The following is a 15,943-nucleotide window of genomic DNA, read 5'->3' on the forward strand; positions in this document are numbered from 1 at the left end:
ATCGCAAAAGTGCAGTACTAATCACACCATTGTCAGTAAAACATTTGTTTATATTTTTCTAAAATAGCTTCAGCAACATACGCTGTCCATTCTATGCATTTAATTGGCTCCTGTCAGGCCTCATACAGAGCATGACAACATGTATGACATACAAGATTTCATATTACCAAAAAAGAGGGTTTAATTTCCCATGAGTAGGGGAGGGTTTGCTTCTCACAGGACAATACCCCAACTTTTATAGGCAACTCAATCAGCTAGAAATATGACCATTTTGATCAGTTCTTGCATCTTTATAAGTTGACTTTCCATATAACTCTTTCTTTCTACATATGCTTTTATTTTCTTCAACCCAATTTCAACATTTTAATATTTTACAAACACACATTTCATTATCGTAGTTTAATAATTAAAACCAGAACTGGTGTCGTGCCCAATTAATGTGCCCTGGTAGCATGCCCATTAGTTTTTCCATTAGTGAATTCAACAATACTAATGGGATTACTAGCATGGGGTGCTAATTGGGCGTGACATAAGAAACTGGCTTACTTCTTAGCATACCCTTGCTAATGATGAAATTAATGAGCATTTTATTAAATGCTGTCTCATCAAAGTGTACTTAGTTAGCGTTAAAATTGTTACAAACGATGCTGCATTCTAAAGATCAGGTGTCTGAGTAAGTGGTTCTTCATATTATGTTTGGCAACAATCTGAAGCATTAATAGTTCTCTACATCAGAAATCACACTTATTGGTGACACATTCAAGTACATAACAGATAGCCTCACTATGCCAAAGTTTCTTCATACTTAGGGGAACTCAACATACTATTTTTTTAAATGATAGTTTAAGATATTTCCCCCACCAATATAAAGAGAATAATTCTGTGGTCAAGTCTGGTGTCAAATCTGGTACAGTTTGTTATTGCTATTTGGAAAATATTAGACACGTTAAATAGATGCTATTTTGAATTTTTTGAAAGCTTTCACTTTCACCACTTCTCTAAGTGAAGTCAGTTTATTATGTGAATGAACATAAAACATTTAAATGAGAACCATAAGTCATTACTAGTCAATAAAATATCATCTGATCAAGTATTTCCAAGTTGAAATTAATCTAATAAAAATGGGAAGACTATAGCCAATTTTTTGAGACAATAAAAAATATACAGCAGTTAAAAAATGGAGTAGTTTTTCTTTAGTGACTCTTAACAATAATTCTAAGTATTCAGTGTATAATATACAAACATATATCCAGTTTTAAATATTATAAGAAAACTTTTCCCTTTCTCACAAATATGTCTTAACAGAGTGAACTGGATTCATTTCATTGAAGGAATTCTATGACTTTATATAGAATTACATCGTTGTGTAAAAATTCATTACTTAAGTTTATTAAGATACTTTTAAAACAACAAACTACACAATGACTACTGGAGGAGGAAACGGCAACCCTCTCCAGTGTTCTTGCCTGGAGAATCCCAGGGACCGAGGAGCCCAGTGGGCTAAAGTTCATGGGGTCACAAAGAGCCAGACATGACTGAGCAATTGAGCACACACACACAATGACTACAGGGATTTTGAAACTATGCATTAGAGAGTAACTTTCAATTCGTACAAAACGCTGTTTCCACAACTCAATGTTTAATTATTCTGAATGGATTCAGGAACAGTAATCTGAAAACAACCATTGATATAAGTCAAAGTATCTAACTGACAAAACAAATAAGAACTAAATTAAATGATCATTAAAGAGTCAGAAATTTTATCCTAGAAAATAAGTAATTTTCTTCAATTATAAATACTATTTTACCAATATTTATCAAGACAGGAAGTCAGCCAATCTGTCAACAGACATTTATGTTTTATTACCTACTATTTTCCAAGGCTCAGCATGTTAAGAATCCGCCTGCAATGCAGGAGACACAGGAGACAAGGGTTCAATCCCTGGGTTGGGAATATCCCCTGGAGAAGGAAATGGCAACCCACTCCGGAACTCTTGCCTGGAGAATCCCATGGACTGCGGAACCTGACAAGCTACAGTCCATGGGGTCATAACGAGGCAGACATGACTGACTGACTAAGCATGCATGTTCCTAGGACTGTACTGAGCCTCAAGGATGTATTTGTCCAGCCCTCCCTGGACTGTACACTCAGATAAGAAAGACACATTGAGTAAATAACTACTTGTCTGACTGCTAAGTCACTTCAGTCGTGTTCGACTCTGTGCAACACCATAGATGGCAGCCCACCAGGCTCCCCCATCCCTGGGATTCTCCAGGCAAGAACACTGGAGTGGGTTGCCATTTCCTTCTCCAATGCATGAAAGTGAAAAGTGAAAGTGAAGTCACTCAGTCGTGTCCGACTCTTAGCAACCCCATGGACTGCAGCCTACCAGGCTCCTCTGTCCATCAGATTTTCCAGGCAAGAGTACTGGAGTAGGGTGCCATTGCCAAGTAAAGTGTTCATTAGATAACCTTGTATCCTTTAAGACACAAGGAAAAGAAAACTAGCTTAAAGTGGTACCTAAATTATTTATAATATAAATATTTTGAATGTCAGTGACAGACATATAAAACAAACTCTACAGCTTCTTCAAATCCAGGGTGGCTCTTACTTTGTTCAAGATACCGTATTCATAACATACAGAAGACTTTTAGTTGCCAAGGGGGAAGAAAGTGGAGGAAGCAAGGATTGGGAGTTTGGGATTATCCAATGCTAAGTATTACAGGATGAGTAACCAACAAGGTCCTACAGTATAGCACAGGGAACGATATCCAATATCCTGTGATAAACCATAATGGAAAAGAATATTTTATATATATATATATATGGCTTCCCTGATAGATCAGTTGGTAAAGAATCTGCCTGCAATGCAGGAGACTCTGGTTTGATTCCTGGTCAGGATGATGCACTGGAGAAGGGATAGGCTGCCCACTCCAGTATTCCTGGATTCCCTTGTGGCTCAGCTGACAAAGAATCTGCCTACAATATGAGAGACTTGGATTCGATCCCTGGGTTGGGAAGATCCACTGGAGAAAGGAATGGCTACCCACTCCAGTATTCTGGCCTAGAGAATTCCATGGACTGTATAGTCCAAGAAGTCACAAAGAGCCAGATAAGACTGAGTGGCTTTTGCTTCACTTCACTTCATATGTATAACTGAGTCGCTGTGCTATGCACAGAAACACAACACTGTAAATCAACTATGTGCTGTACTGCACTCAGTTGCTCAGTCATATCTGATTCTTTGTGACCCCATGGGCTGTATACTTCGGTTTTAAAAAGTTCAGTTCAGTTGCTCAGTCATGTACAACTTTTTGCAACCCCATGCACTGCAGCATGCCAGGCCTTCCTGTCCATCACCAACTCCTGGAGTCCACCCAAACTCATGTCCATTGAGTCGGTGATGCCATCCAGCCATCTCATCCTCTGTCATCCCCTTCTCCTCCTGCTTTCCCAGCATCTGGGTCTTTTCCAATGAGTCAGCTCTTCACATCAGGTGGCCAAAGTATTAGAGTTTCAGCTTTAGCATCAGTCCTTCCAATGAACATTCAGGACTGATTTCCTTTAGAATGGACTGGTTGGATCCGGTCCATTCTAAAGGACTTGCAGTCCAAGGGACTCTCAAGAGTCTTCTCCAACACCATAGTTCAAAAGCATCAATTCTTGGGCGCTCAGTTTTCTTTATAGTCCAACTCTCACATCCATACATGACCACTGGAAAAATCATAGCCTTGACTAGACAAACATTTGTTGGCAAAGTAATGTCTCTGCTTTCTAAAAGGCAATCTAGGTTGGTCATAACTTTCCTTCCAAGGAGTAAGCGTCTTTTTATTTCATGGCTGCACCATCTGCAGTGATTTTAGAGCCCCTTCAAAATAAAGTCTGCCACTGTTTCCCCTGTTTCTCCATCTATTTGCCATGAAGTGATGGAATCGGATGCCATGATCTTTGTTTTCTGAATGTTGAGCTTTAAGCCAACTTTTCACTCTCCTCTTTCACTTTCATTAAGAGGCTCTTTAGTTCTTCACTTTCTGCCATAAAAGTGGTGTTATCTGCATATCTGAGGTTATTGATATTTTCCTCAGCAATCTTAATTCCAGCTTGTGCTTCATCCAGCCCAGAGTTTCTCATGATGTACTCTGCATAGAAGTTAAATAAGCAGGGTGACAATATACAGCCTTGACGTACTCCTTTTCCTATTTGGAGCCAGTCTGTTGTTCCATATCCAGTTCTAACTATTGCTTCCTGATCTGCATACAGATTTCTCAAGAGGCAGGACAGGTGGTCTGGTATTCCCATCTCTCTCAGAATTTTCCACAATTTATTGTGATCCACACAGTCAAAGGCTTTGGCATAGTCAATAAAGCAGAAATAGATGTTTTTGTGGAACTCTCTTGCTTTTTTGATGATCCAGCAGATGTTGGCCATTTGATCTCTGGTCCCTCTGCCTTTTCTAAAACCAGCTTTAATATCTGGAAGTTCATGGTTCACAGGTTGTTGAAGCCTGGCTTGGAGAATTTTGAGCATAACTTCACTAGCATGTGAGATGAATGTAATTGTGCAGTAGTTTGAGCATTCTTTGGCATTGCCTTTCTTTTGGACTGGAATGAAAACTGTCCTTTTCCAGTCCTGTGACCACTGCTGAGTTTTCCAAATGTGCTGGCATATTGAGTGCAGCACTTTCACGCATCTTCTTTTAGGATTTGAAATAGCTCCACTGGAATTCTATCACCTCCACTAGCTTTGTTCGTAGTGATGCTTCCTAAGGCCCACTTGACTTCACATTCCAGTATGTCTGGCTCTAGGTGAGTGATCACCCCATCATGATTATCTGGGTCATGGAGATCTTTTTTGTACAGTTCTTCTGTGTGTTCTTGCCACCTCTTCTTAATATCTTCTGCTTCTGTTAGGTCCCTACAATTTCTGTCCTTTATGGAGCCCATCTTTGCATGAAATGTTCCCTTGGGATCTCTAATTTACTTGAAGAGATCTCTAGTCTTTCACTATTCAATTTTTTAAAAGGAGGGGAAAAAAACCTGTATTCATATTCCTAACCCAAAAGAGAAAAAATGTAAGACTATATCAAATAGTCTCCATCCCTCAGTTTCCACAATTATTTGCCTGATAATAATACATGGGGATTTCATTAAAAAGTTAGCAAATATGTCCAGGTAACCTGGATAAATTCCTTGGTGGTGAGAAAAGACCAATCCTGGCTAGCTTAAGTCTTTATACATGGACTTATGTATAAAGAGCATCATGACCCATGAGCATGTAGTGTGATTCATCTGATTACATTTTTTCAAATACACCCTAAGGCAGGCCTGTTCAATCAATACCTTGTTTTCTTTTGTATATATTATCACTTTCCTTAAAATGCAGGTAACTTTTGCCTTGTAGATGGATAGTATTATTCCATGTAAAAATGCACTTTGAAGGTATCATTAAACCCTCTCCATCCCCCTGGTTCTCCAACTGTTTGGCTTTAACAGTTCCATTAATATTTGGTGGGCAAGTCCCAGATTTGTATACAGGTCAGGATTTGGGTATATAGGGCAAGGACAGAGCAGTGGGGAGTGTCAGTTTTAGTGAGGAGCACTCTCAGGCACTGTCTAAGGGAGGAGGGTAAGGGGTGGGGATCGTGGGTAGTGCCCTGGGAACACTTCCTCGAACTCTACTACGGTTTATACCAGTCTATCTTATCATGGAGAGGAGATGAAAAAGATGAGATGGAGAGAGTTTTCAAGAAGCCAGCCTCAGGATGTGAACAGGAATCATGTGGCTGAGTGGAATTAAGCATTGTTTAACATCTTCACCTTCCATTTCTGCAGAATCTGAAGCTATCACACCCTTTAGAAAGAAATGCAACACTGTCAAAGAGATGGCAGTCATGCTCCAGTTCTGATAAAACCATTTTTTGATTAATTCTGCAAAGATTGTGCTCTATATGATTAGAGAGTATGGGCGGGGGGCGGGGGGCGGCAAGCAAGGCACGTTTATTAGATACTCAAAACCTGTGAATAAACCTGTAGCCATTGTACTATTACAGCTGTAGCTCCAGGGTTTGAGGGGTCACCTAGTATTACACTCAAAAACACCGGGATGGACATTTATGAGCACATGACTGATTGTAAGTGTGAGGCAGTGTGAAGCCACCCTGGCACACTACCATGTCCAAGTTTGGCAAGACTCTGTACTTCAGTCTTGGAAGATGGGGGTCCCAAGAGAGGATGGCTGGAGTGGCGTTTTGTTTTTCCCTCATTCCTGTGTTTCTAGTGCATAATTGCCCTACCACAGTGCTTGGGGTACAATACAGGGTTTTTTTTTTTTTAAGATTTTTATTTCCTATGCAAGTTGGTTGTATATCTACTTATGTGACAGAGGGCTTTTCATTTAATTGTTTTGCTTTGTTTACAGTTTTTGGCCTCACCCTGTGTCATTAGCTCCCTGAACCTACAGCCCCTGTATTGGAAGGTAGCGTCTTGCAGGTCAGTTCAGTTCAGTTCAGTTCAGGCGCTCAGTCGTGTCCGACTCTCTGCGACCCCATGAATTGCAGCACGCCAGGCCTCCCTGTCCATCACCAGCTCCCGGAGTTCACTCAGACTCACGTCCATCGAGTCGGTGATCCCATCCAGCCATCTCATCCTCTGTCGTCCCCTTCTCCTCCTGCCCCCAATCCACTGGACCTCTGAGGAAGTCCCAGGATAATACATTTTTAACAATGTTTCATTGAATGAAATAATCTAAATTCAGTGCCAGTTCTATCATTAGATCACTGTGTGACTCTAGTTAAGACACGTCATCTAAAGCAGGGAAGAAAACAATACCTCATGTGGCAACTCCAAGAATGAACAGACAATCAACATGAACCCATGTTGTGTACTTTCAAAGCTCTATGAATAAATGTCTATATGATTAAAGTTTTCCCTTTCTGGCTTTGTCTCAAATATACCCTGATAGTAATTTAGGTAGATTTAGGTAGAAATTAGGTAGATTTAGGTAAAAAAAGCAGAACCAGATTTTTTTTTCTTACTCTTTGATTATTCTTCTATTTTAATGGATTATTTCCTTTATGTTTTTGCTGATATTTACAATCTAGCAGTCTTTTTTTTTTCATCTTAATCATTCTTGGAATGTTTTCATTCTATTAGTAATTAACTTCTTTTGTCACATTTAAAATCAAATATTTTTGTCCATTTATTTTATGGAATCAAGAAACTAATATGACCTATACTGTAATTACCCCCCTCTATTAAACTGACACCTTATAAACTTTTAAGTCATTCACCTTTTGACCTCTCCTTCAACTCTTAGTAATTTTAGCACCAAACAACTATCAGATTTCTTTTTCCTTTGCTGCCTGTCTCTTCTATGTCAAAGATTCTTTGGCACTGTAAAACACATTTCTATTCAGTCTGTCATTAAATACTTTGGCTGAACTTAATATCCCTAGGTTTACCATTCACCACTGCTTCTCCACTATATTTCAGATTATTTTTTTTCTTCTGATTTAGAAGCCTTGCTGAAACATTTCTTTCCAATATAGTGCATGGATGGCATTTTCATTGAGTCTCTGGACATCAACAAGCATTCTTGTTTCATATTGAAAAGCTTGGTCACAGATCTGCTGTATTACTTTGGGAAAATTAATTTAACTCTGACTTAGATTTTCACCTGTAAAATGGGAATAACAAGTATCTACCTTATAGAATTGCTGTGATGTTTAAATGAGATCATATGTGTGTGCATTTATGTATAGAGAGAACACTTAGAATAATGGATGACACATAGAGGTCCTATAGAAGCACAAGCTTTGCTTAATCTTGCCAGGCACTTGATGAGTCCTTTCAATAAATTCATAATCAAGAAATCTTCTTAAATCAGATTTTCTCTATATTTCATTAATTTCTCTTATCCATCTTTTACTTGTGCATGTGTTTTTTGCTTTCCTTTTGAATTTCTTCTTCATATTAGTATCCTCCTTAATCTTTGTTTTCATATTTTTGTTATGTATTTTGACCTAGTAATGAATCTCAGCAGTCCCTCTTCTAAGTAATCAACTTAAAGGATTCAAATGAAAAATAATATTTTCAGTTCTGTAATTCAATCAACTTCAGTGTGCTGCTTTTGTTTTCCAAATGCCATCTGCCTTGCCTTCAGAAACAGTTGCTTCTTACCCCTTTCCCCCAGGATGCAGGATGTGCTTAGGTGTTTGCTATTTCTTATTTGCTTACTCATTTACCTATGAGCATCCCTTAAGAAGCTTCAATTCTAGGGGATGCCCAGGAGCCCTTATCAGGCCAGGTGGCTAACAGGCTACTGTCAAAACAGCAGGAATAATCCTTTTTCACCCTGGTCTTGCCAGTTGCCAGCTCATGGCTTTACCAGCTTCCTAACCCAGGAAGAGCTCAGCCTGCCTCTTAAAGACTTCTGTAGGGTCTGGGGTGGTGCTCAGACACACTTGGCCAGCAGGCCGTGCCTGTTCTCTTCAATATGAGTGGGTCTCCAGGGTGTAGGAAGCTCTTCACCTACAATCCCTTAGATACAAGGGGAAATCTGTGCCTATTTTACCACTATAACAGAAAACACTTCTTTGACAAGCATAGGTCAGCAGCTTTAAGCTGAAAACCTGAGAAAAAATGTTTTACACAGCCTTTTCCCTCAATTACTCATGGGCCCAATACAGCACCTAATAGCAAATGCTTACTAAACTTCCTCTAACTAAAGTGAAGACAACTAAGCAATAGTTTCCCATTGCCCTTAGACAGTTATGCAGCAGTTTCCCATTTGCCCTGCTTCAAAACTGGAAAGGCGTATGTCAAGGCTGCATATTGTCACCATGCTTATTTAGCTTATATGCAGAAGACATCATGAGAAATGCTGGGCTGGATGATACACAAGCTGGAATCAGACTTGCAGGGAGAAATATCAATAACCTCAGATACACAGATGACACCACCCTTACGGTAGAAAGTGAAGAGGAACTAAAAAGCCTCTTGATGAAAGTTAAAAAGGAGAGTGAAAAAGCTGGCTAAAAACTCAATGTTCAAAAAATGAAGATCATGGTATCTGGTTCTGTCACTTCATGGCAAATAGATGGGGAAACAACAGAAGCAGTAAGAGACTTTATTTCCTTGGGCTCCAAAATCACGGCAGATGGTGATTGTAGCCGGGAAATTAAAAGACCCTTGCTCCTTGGAAGACAAGTTATGACAAAGCTAGAAAGCATATTAAAAAGCAGAGACATTACTTTGCCAACAAAAGTCCATCTAGTCAAAGCTATGGCTTTTTCAGTGGTCATGTATGGATGTGAGAATTGGACTATAAAGAAAACGAAGTGCCAAAGAATTGATGCTTTTGAACTGCGGTGTTGGAGGAGACTCTTGAGCGGCCCTTGAACAGCAAGGAGATCAAACCAGTCCATCCTAGAGCAAATCAGTCCTGAATATTCATTGGAAGGACGGATGCTGAAGCTGAAACTCCAATACTTTGGCCACCTGATGTGAAGAACTGACTTATTGGAAAAGACCCTGATGCTGGGAAAGATTGAAGGTGGGAGGAGAAGGGGATGACAGAGGATAAGATGGTTTGATGGCATCACTGACTCAATGGACATGAGTTTGAGCAAGCTCTGGGAGTTGGTGATGGACATGGAAGCCTGGCATGCTGCAGTCCATGGGGTCGCAAAGAGTAGGACACAACTGAGCGACTAAACTGAACTGAACTGCCCTTAGGAATAATTTAAACCCTTTCATTTGCTTCCCAGATCCTAAATTACTTAGTCTCTACCCAACTTTTCAACCTACCACTGTTCTCTTTGTTCTCTACTCCATAACCATCTTAATCTTATTTTAATGCACTGAATATGCCATGTTCATGGCTTAACTCAGACACTAAATATTTGCTATTTGCTCTGCTTGGAAATTTTATTTCAGCTCTTTCCCTCATCTCCTATCAGTATTTCCTCTGGCCTGCCCCACCTCAAACACACTTCCTCTTGAATAGATATACACTTCTATCCTTTTATTTATTGTTTTGCATCTCAGTTAAATATTACCTTTGCAGAGAACTAAGGAAAGAAAGATCTTGGCATCTGGTCCCATCACTTCATGGGAAATAAATGGGAAAACAGTGGAAACAGTGTCAGACTTTATTTTGGGGGGGCTCCAAAATCACTGCGGATGGTGACTGCAGCCATGAAATTAAAAGACACTTACTCCTTGGAAGAAAAGTTATGACAAACCTAGGCAGCATATTCAAAAGCAGAGATATTACTTTGCCGACTAAGGTCCGTCTAGTCAAGGCTATGGTTTTTCCAGTGGTCATGTATGGATGTGAGAGTTGGACTGTGAAGAAGGCTGAGCACCGAAGAATTGATGCTTTTGAACTGTGTGTGGTGTTGCAGAAGACTCTTGAGAGTCCCTTGGACTGCAAGGAGATCCAACCAGTCCATTCTGAAGGAGATCAGCCCTGGGATTTCTTTGGAAGGACTGATGCTGAAGCTGAAACTCCAGTACTTTGGCCACCTCATGTGAACAGTTGACTCACTGGAAAAGACTCTGATGCTGGGAGGGATTGGGGGCAGGAGGAGAAGGGGATGACAGAGGATGAGGTGGCTGGATGGCATCACTGACTCGATGGACTTGAATCTGAGTGAACTCCGGGAGTTGGTGTTGGACAGGGAGGCCTGGCGTGCTGCGATTCCTGGGGTCGCAAAGAGTCGGACACGACTGAGCGACTGTACTGAACTGAACTGAACTGAAGGAAAGAAAGAGCCTTTGTTTTCTTCACTCATAATACTTAGTAGTGTACTTCTCTTTCATAACATTCAGGAGTATTTTTTAAAAACTAGCTATATCCAACCTAGACTGTTTCATAGGGGTATGGTCATATTTAACGTTAGAAGTATTATGGTCTTCAATACTGAGCTCAATAGCACCTGATGGACACAAATATTTGCTAGTGAAGAAAGGAAAAGAGATAGAGATAGGGCGGGGAAGCAAGAAAGGAGGGAGGAAAGAAAGAGGAAGAGAGAGAAAATGGAAGGGAGACAGAAAGACATAATTTTCTCAGGGAATGCAGTTAAAAACTTTAATCCTCATGATAAGGTTGCATATGGTTGTTAAAAAAGCAAGTAGATTATCAGTCAGTCTCTGTAGTTTGAAGGGTCTGCTATTTCAGCTGTGGGTAAGTCACATCACTTTTGAAGTTTCATTTTCCTTGTTGTAGAGTGGGAATAATAAAGCGCTCATCTGTAAGTTTTTGGTGAGGATTCATTGTGAAAATATAAGCACCTGATAAACTCTCAAAAATGTCAACTCTTATGATTACTCATTTACCTGAGGATCAAAAAGAAAATACGGGCGTCCATTCTTCAGCTGAATTGCAAAATACTCTTCCTGATTGCCAGGTGATGCCGCAAAGACAATCAAACCTTCAGGCACCCTTGTTCGAAAGCTGGCTTTAATACCTGGGGAGAAAAGTGCAATCAGCAAATCAGGGCTGGGTTTTGTTGATTCTCTCTGGTAAATATACATTTACTTTCATTATTATTTATGATGTAAGGAGTGCAATCAGGGAATTATACACAACATTGCCCTGGGATGGTCCAGCCACTTGGTTTTAACTGTATCCCATTATGAATGCCAACCCATACTTGGAAACTCAAGCCTGCACTCCCACCAATCAATATATAATGAAGTTTAAATATGTGCAAAACTTATCAACGTAAAAAGATATGTTGTCAACCCAAAACTGGATACAAAAGGGATAAATGCAGTAATATTATCAGAGTCATAAAAATAAATGGATTTTGATATGAGTGAAAGAAACACAAGGAGCTTTATTTAAAATACTTATGAAGTTTAAAGAGTTAGTCCAGTAGTAGAAGTTAAAAGTAGAAAGATCTGCTATAAAGTAGTCCACAGAGCCAATTTTCCTGTCATTAAATGCTCTGCAGCCTTCAGAATTCCAGGGGCTCCACTCACCCTTCAGATTACCTACCAGCACTACTTGAGACACACAGTGCTCTTGGCTCTCAGAAATGGCCCCAGCTCAGGGAGCAGGGGAAACATGTGATGGTTCTCTATCATGTCTTCCAACTACCAGCAACTGGCCCAACCTCCATTCTACCAGGTGTCCCACCCATTCAACCCACGCTACTGAGCTCTTCCTCTAAGTAAGATGTTTTGTCAATGAATTGAAACTGGAAAAGAAGCGTAAGAGGTTCAGTTGCTGTTCTCAAACAGCTTCAAGTTTAGTTGGAGATATAAAACGTATGTGTCTTAACAGACATACCAATATTTCATAGGAACCTGAAATCCTAGGTACATGAATCAAGGTAAATTGCAGGAGATGGAAAGAGTGAACATTGACATTTTAGGAATCAGTGAAGTAAAATGGGCTGGAATGGGTGAATTTAATTCAGATGACCCTTATAGCTAACACTGTGGACAAGATAAGAAATGGAGTAGCCCTCATAGTCAACAAAAGAGTCCAAAATGCAATACCAGGGGGCCATCTCAAAAATGATAGAATGATCTCTGTTTGTTTCCAAGTCAAACCATTCAATTTCACAGTAACCCAAGTCTATGCCCCAATCAGCAATGCTGAAGAAACTGAAGTTGAACGGTTCTATCAAGACCTACAAGACCTTCTAGAACTAACAGCAAAAAAAGGTGTCCTTTTCATCATAGGGGACTGGAAAACAAAAGTAGAAAGTCAAGAGATATCTGGAGTAACAGGCAAGTTTGGTCCTGGAGTACAAAATGAAGTAGGGTAAAGTCTGAGAGTTTTGCCAAGAGAATGCACTGGTCATAGCAAACACCCTCTTAAAACAGCACAAAAGATGACTCTCACATGGGCATCACCAGATGGTCAATACCAAAATCAGGCTGAATATATTCTTTGGCCCTGAGTGCCTTGTCTTTGTCTCATGCATTGAGCCTGGACAGGCAATCTATTTCACATATGGTAATATACATGTTTCAATGCTGTTCTCTCAAATCATCCCATCCTCTTCTCCCACAGAGTCCAAAAGTCTGTTCTTTACATCTGTGTCTCTTTTGCTGTCTAGCAGTGAGGTATGATAAGTGACATAGGCCTATTTACAAGATGTCATTTGATTCAAAGGGATTAAGGAATGTTTCAAAAAGAATAAGATATTGAGCTTGTTTTCAGAGAATATGAAGGATTCTGGGGGATGTTGTTATAAAGGCCAGAGGCATGGAAAATATTCAGGAAAGCTGAATATAGAGAAGGGAGCTAAGAGATGAATCTGAAGAAGCAGGCAAGACCCCATTTCAGGCCATATATAGACTATCTGGCTTAAGAAGTTTGTGTAGAAGACAAAGATGGAAAGGAAGGTTGTGCTATATCTATCTTTAGTGAATTATTCCAATACCAACAAAGGCAAGTTTGGGATGTGGACTTTAGACTTTCCAAAGAGGCAAGTGAAACTTTTCCTAGCCTTCTTAGCTTCTGCAACTTTATCTTCTAGATTTCATGCTTTTGGCCCTTTTCAAACATGTCTGTTCTACTCATTGTGATGTTTCATTGCCTCACACACTCTGAGTCTCTGTATCCCACCTTCTAGAATATTACATTCTTGTTGTTAGACTTCTGATACCTCTCTCATTTCCCAGAAATAGAATGTTTGTCCCATCACATCATTTTTCAGCATTCATACTCACTTGAACTCCTCATATAAGCTTTATTACTCTTATCTCTCCTACTAAGTGGCCTTAAAACAGCTGGAATTTATCCTATGGAGAAAGGGAGGTTTTAAAAATTGGGTGGAGGCAGGGAAGAAGATGCTCAAAGTCAAGTTAAGGCAACCAAACTACAGTGGAATGTCTGGAGGATACAGATAATTTAACTACAGAGGAACTAGTTAGGTTATTACTGTGCTTTGGGGGAAATAAGACGATAAGGATGTTAATTAAAGACTGACACATAAATAAATGGATTGAAAGAATGGAATCTATATATTTCAGAAGAGAATCATTAAGACAAGTTGTTATGAGGTGATGATAGGGGTAATGTGGTCAATTCTTTTCACCAATTACTGAGGGAAAAATAGCATTATTAACAGAAATAGAAAGGTCAAGAAAAGAAGAAAATACAGGGTTGAGGATATAAACTCCATCTGGGGCAGAGTGAATGTATATTAATGATGTATAAAAAAAACTATCCATCATTTGGAAATAAGAAACTCAATCTCAGAAGAGAAAATGGAGCTAGGAAAATAAACTGGCAATCACCAGTCAAAAATTCATGTCTCTGGGGAAGCGAATGAAGAAGACATAAAAAGAACTGTTTGGGGAAATGCCCTAGTTTTAAGAGAAGGAAAGAAGAGAGACAATAATAAAGTTAAAACAATCAGGATAATGCCATATAATGGGAACATAAATAGGAGAGAAATTTAAGAAAGCAAAGTTAACTGTCACCTCCCATAAATCCAGAATAATGAGAGCTGAAGGAAAGCTCACAGAGGTGGTCGTTACTGTCTTTTTGAACTGAGTAGAATGACCAGAGTTCCAAAGGCTGGCTGATCAGGACTGGCAGAAAGGATGAGTAGGAAATGGACATAGAACTCTCACTAGAAAAATCTGGTAGAGAAAGAAATGGAAGACCTAGAAACTAATTATTAGCGTGGCCCAGTCAAATAAAAGGAGATATCTGCCAAGAAAAGCTCGGACACAGCCAAAATCTGGTGTACCTTCTGATCAGAGAAAAATCACATTTCTATCAACTAACTCTTTTTCTCTTAAGTGTCTCTTGTTTTGGTTCAGAGTGGCTCTTTTCCACATTTAAGTGACCATTTTAAAAATTTGTATGTTGTATCAAATGCTATAATTGAAACTATTGCTTTAAAATTAAACAACTGAAAGTAATTTCATAAAAACAGCTACAATTCAGAACATGAAGACAACACAACTCTCAACCAGGGTGCTGGGGGCATCTCCATGGCAGTAAACAGGGAGCCAAAGTCTGGATTTGAGGGAAGAAATTAATAATTGCTCAGCCTGGAAAACAATTACTTGTCCCCAGTTGACAGGAAATTTGGTGATAGAAATTTTGGGTCAGAGTGAGAATTACAGAAATAGTATCAATTATTATCTAACATCAGGAATATGTATGCACATGCGTTCTTTTGGGCACAACATTTAATTTCTAGGTTTTACACTTACATAACACAGAAATATATAAAATTTAGTCCAACTAAAACAAAATACACAAATCAAGGCATATTTCTTGTGAGAAGTATTTAGTAAAGGGTAACTTGATTTGCTATTGTACGGTCAACTTTCCTTTAGCTTTTTCAAATCATATTATTTCCTTAAACTATAAAGATATATAATGAATGAGGGGATTTTTTGCAAGTACTCTATGAAGAAAAAAAAATATGCACGCTTTCATTGAAACACATTTTTGACAATACTGTCATCAATAAATCCTATTTTTGAGCCAAATATCTTAAATCATATAATCAATTGTTAATATATGCTAATATAGCCCCAGCCATTGACTTTAAACTCAGCCATGTGATTTACACTGGGTAAAGAAATGAAATCAGACACGTGGTACCATGTGAGAGAAGAAACTTTGCATATTATATACTGTGTGATTGAACTTGACTCCTATTTTCTGCTATGCCTCATGAATGTGCTTTTATCCTGGACTCACAAATAAGAAGATTTGTAGGCCAAAGCAGAGCAGTACAGAGTATTTTTCATTTTAAAGGTTTGTGTTAAAGAACAATATTGATTAAAATGGGCAGAAAAGTGAAAAATACACGTTTATCACCTGCTAAAATTTTGATTTTCATTTAAAGAAAATAACAGATATTCTAAAATTCAATTTTTGTTTCAAGTATTTGGGGAAATGATGGAGCAGTTTTCTATCTCAATAGATAAATGTATTCATTCATCCAAGGGATAT

The 15,943-nt window shown here is 39.0% G+C and overlaps 1 protein-coding gene across 1 annotated transcript in view; it reads right to left on the reverse strand.

Moving 5' to 3' along the window:
• Positions 1–15,943, reverse strand: part of USH2A (usherin) — a 935,662-nt gene that overhangs the window by 546,428 nt on the left and 373,291 nt on the right. The window contains exon 22 of the mRNA XM_005690572.2: positions 11,341–11,471. Within this exon, the coding sequence (XP_005690629.2) occupies positions 11,341–11,471 (131 nt within the window). The remainder of the gene's footprint in view (positions 1–11,340; positions 11,472–15,943) is intronic.

This window comes from Capra hircus, chromosome 16, assembly GCF_001704415.2.
Source record: "Capra hircus breed San Clemente chromosome 16, ASM170441v1, whole genome shotgun sequence".
In the NCBI taxonomy this organism is placed as follows: domain Eukaryota; kingdom Metazoa; phylum Chordata; class Mammalia; order Artiodactyla; family Bovidae; genus Capra; species Capra hircus.